The following is a 3730-nucleotide window of genomic DNA, read 5'->3' on the forward strand; positions in this document are numbered from 1 at the left end:
GCTCCAGTTCCAGGGGACCCAATTCCCTCTTCTGGCTTCTATGGGAACTGTACACACATTGTTTACATAAGCTCACTCAGGCGCATGTAAATGCATGTGAATTCTTTTTAATTAAGAAAAATGAAAAGATTGGAAGTATAGCTTACGCTAGTTACAGAACTGCTAAACAGGCAATATAGAAAGGCCCCTCATCCTGTGTTAACTTCAGAGTGAGCGGCACACTAATCTTCCCACGCTGCAAGTACCACTTGGTGGTTCAAGAAGAGCACACGATCCTGGGCAAGGCCATTCCCGACTCTGATTTAAGGAGTATCAGGTGCTTAAACATTAAAAGACAACAGGGCACTAGATACAACTAAACAATTTCCTAGTTATATCCCACTGTTTCCTGCTCCTCTACCTGCCCACCCTCTCTCTGCCAATCATTTATGGATTCGCTAAATACAATGTCTCTGTGTACCAGGCCTGTGTGGTTCTTGCGGACAGAAGTTACCCTTGGTGTGTTTTGTATGTGTGTGTCTATGTGCGTGTGCATGGGTGAAGGCATTCCTTTGGAAGCCAGAAGTCAGCTGTAGATGTTCCTCAGCGTGCCATCAACCTTGGCTGTTGTTATTGCTGCTGCTGCTGCTGTTTGTATGTTTCCTGGTGTTTGTTTGTCTGTTTTTATTTTTCAGAAAAGGTCTCTCTGCTGTGTAGACTATGTTGGCTGACCCCCCCCCCCCCATTACTGGGATTGCCAGTGTGCAGCATTCGGGCTAACGTGCCAAACACTGGGATTGCCAGTGTGCAGCATTCGGGCTAACGTGCCAAACACTGGGATTGCCAGTGTGCAGCATTCGGGCTAACGTGCCAAACACTGGGATTGCCAGTGTGCAGCATTCGGGCTAACGTGCCAAACACTGGGATTGCCAGTGTGCAGCATTCGGGCTAACGTGCCAAACACTGGGATTGCCAGTGTGCAGCATCCGGGCTAACGTGCCAAACACTGGGATTGCCAGTGTGCAGCATCCGGGCTAACGTGCCAAACACTGGGATTGCCAGTGTGCAGCATTCGGGCTAACGTGCCAAACACTGACTTATATGTGGGTCCTGGGGATTGGACTCATCTTACTTAAGAGTCATTTTGCTAATTGAACTGTCAATCCAGAAACCAACATCACCCAGATAGTGTGTGTGTGTGTGTGTGTGTGTGTGTGTGTGTGTGTGTGTGTGTGTACACGTTTTAGAGCCTTCAGACATAAAACGTCATTCAGAATCGTCTGTGACTGAGTACTAACGACAATGGCGACCTGGCCTCGGAGCTAGGATGCTTGTCACACAAGGTTCTCCTTCTTCTTGGAGATACCTTTCTTACTGCCAGAACTGACCTGAACACTGTCTTCCCGGAGCAAGAGAGGCCTTGACTAAAGCATCAGGCCTGAACCCTGTATCCTCAAGAAGAAAGGCCTAATAAATGAGAAAAAATTAACACACAAAGCCCACCAGTATCAAACCACTTTCACAACAGTGGGACCATCCTATGGTGTCAAGGAACTCAAGAATTGCATAGGAACAGCAGCAAAAGCCACGCCTCAGTGAAGGTCTGCGACCAAATCCCCGCAGATTAATCAGAAGAAATGAGGGAAGCCGACCCCAAACCCAAAAGCTACAGCCTCGCTCCCTAGCTCGGACGGGGCTGTTTACAGCACTAGATGACGTCAGGATCCCGAGCTGGAAGTTCACCAGCTTTATCTACTTGTGCTGTTCATTTAGATCTTCCATCTGATAGTTGAAAGCCAAGAGCAAGAGGAAGACAGGGCTTTCTAACGAGAGGCATAAACACAGAGCAAAGAAGTCAACAGGAGCCGCCATGCCTTGCACTTAGAGCTTTATTCTTGCCACAGTTTGGGGGCTGTGCTAACTCTGGCAGGATGCCTTGATAAAGGAAGCAAGTTACGGAGAAACGGGGAAGCTGGTAGTTTCAGAAGACATAGCAGGAGGTAAATTTTGGAAGCAGGGTAGAGTCCTTTTGTGTTTAACAGCAGCAGTCATCGTCGTTGTCACAGTTGTCACAGCATGCAGGACCTCGGGACCTCATGGGAATAATTCCTAAACAGCAGCAACCAGAACCACAGCCACAGCCACAGCCTCCAGAGCCACAGCCGCTGCCACCGCAACCTCCAGAGCCACAGCCTCCGGAGCCACAGCACCCAGAATCCTCACAGCAACCAGATCCTGTGTTCCATCCCTGGGGCCGCTGGACCCAGCGTCTCAGAGGACTCACCCCAAAGGACCGGGGAGCCAAACAGCAGTAGCTCATGGAACATGGGACAGAGCATGGGTCAGGGACACCACACTGAGAACTTAAACCGCTTGAAGACGCCTGGGTGTAGTAGGTCTGGCAAGGAACCTGGTACTGCACGTAATACGTCTGAGCCTGGCCCGGGGCTGGGCACTTCACGTAGGTTGTCTGACACGGGGCTGGGCACTTCACACTGGTTGTCTGGCACGGAGCTGGGCACTTCACACTGGTTGTCTGGCACGGGGCTGGACATTTCACATATGTCGTCTGGCACGGGGCTGGGCACTTCACGTATGTTTGGCAAGGAGTTGGGCATTTCACGTAAGTTTTAGTCTGGCATGGAACTTGGTATTTTACATAAGTCTGAGCTGGAACCGGAGCTGAGTAGTATCTCACGATGGTTTGAGGCTGGAAGGGAACAGGCCCTGGAGCACCAACAGTTTGTACCGGTCCTGAAGCCTGGCTTTCCCCAGAGGCGCCAATGCTACCTTGACCTGCTCCCAGTCCAGAACCCTTCACACAAGATGGAAGGAACTGTGGCTGCTTTTGCTGATCACACATCTTGCTGTGGTTTTGAAAAATCTGAAAAGAAAAGATCCATCAAAACTCTAAGACTAGAAAAGTTTTCAGATAATTCTGCAGTGCATCCACTTGGGAGGGTGACCTGAAAAAGGTCTCCTTTTTTGAGATCATTACCATCCAGAGACTGTCCATCTGGCAGTAAGGTAGGTGCAGAGTCAAGGATTCCATGTTCACTCCTTACACCTCTAGCTGGCTATGTGACTTCAGACAAGCCACCACTCACACCTGCTACTCTTCTCCCACAGTAGGAAACAGAGGACAGGCTTGAAACAGCAACTGCACATTTCTACCAAACTCTGCAGGTTTCCGCCTTCATCCTTCAGTGTCTACATTGTAAATCAGCCTTGCATTACTCTCAACCAGTTTGCCCTCCACCATTATTCCCCTTAGGGGTGGCATCCCTTCTTATTTCTTCTAATCCAGAAAGTCCTCGGGGAGGGCAGATGTATGTGTCTGAGCTAACCTGAGTCTTAAACTGAACCCAAGAAAGCAATATGCGGCCTCAAGACCTTAGTAAGTCTCTACCTGTTGGAGCACTTGAATGCTGGTTTAATTTGATAGTTAGTAGAGCCAAGAAAAGATGTTGCACGTGGCCCCAGAGGAACCCAGTCCTCTGAAATCCCTGCCCAGGTGGAACTGCCCCCTGCCCTATCCAGCCAAAGCCCCAGTTTTCCATTATCAATGGCATCCTCTTTTTCCACAGACGTCCTCAATGTTTATTCCTGGCTCATTCTTTATTCCAAAACACTCCACCCCAGCTCCATCTCAACTCTGTTTCTTGCCAAGTCCCTATTGCAGGTCGGCAAGACTTACCTTCTTTCTTAGCAGGAGCAACAGTGGACGAAGTCAAGGCTCTGAGGAACTTGT

The 3730-nt window shown here is 49.4% G+C and overlaps 1 protein-coding gene across 1 annotated transcript; it reads right to left on the minus strand.

Moving 5' to 3' along the window:
- Positions 1-1957: 1957 nt before the first annotated feature.
- Positions 1958-2907, minus strand: C15H1orf68 (chromosome 15 C1orf68 homolog). Its single transcript, XM_051157627.1, has one exon. It carries the CDS (start codon positions 2840-2842, stop codon positions 2015-2017), a length of 828 nt encoding a protein of 275 aa, XP_051013584.1. The 5' UTR covers positions 2843-2907; the 3' UTR covers positions 1958-2014.
- Between the last annotated feature and the right edge of the window lie 823 nt (positions 2908-3730).

The sequence above is a fragment of the Acomys russatus genome, chromosome 15, assembly GCF_903995435.1.
Source record: "Acomys russatus chromosome 15, mAcoRus1.1, whole genome shotgun sequence".
Lineage (NCBI taxonomy): Eukaryota > Metazoa > Chordata > Mammalia > Rodentia > Muridae > Acomys > Acomys russatus.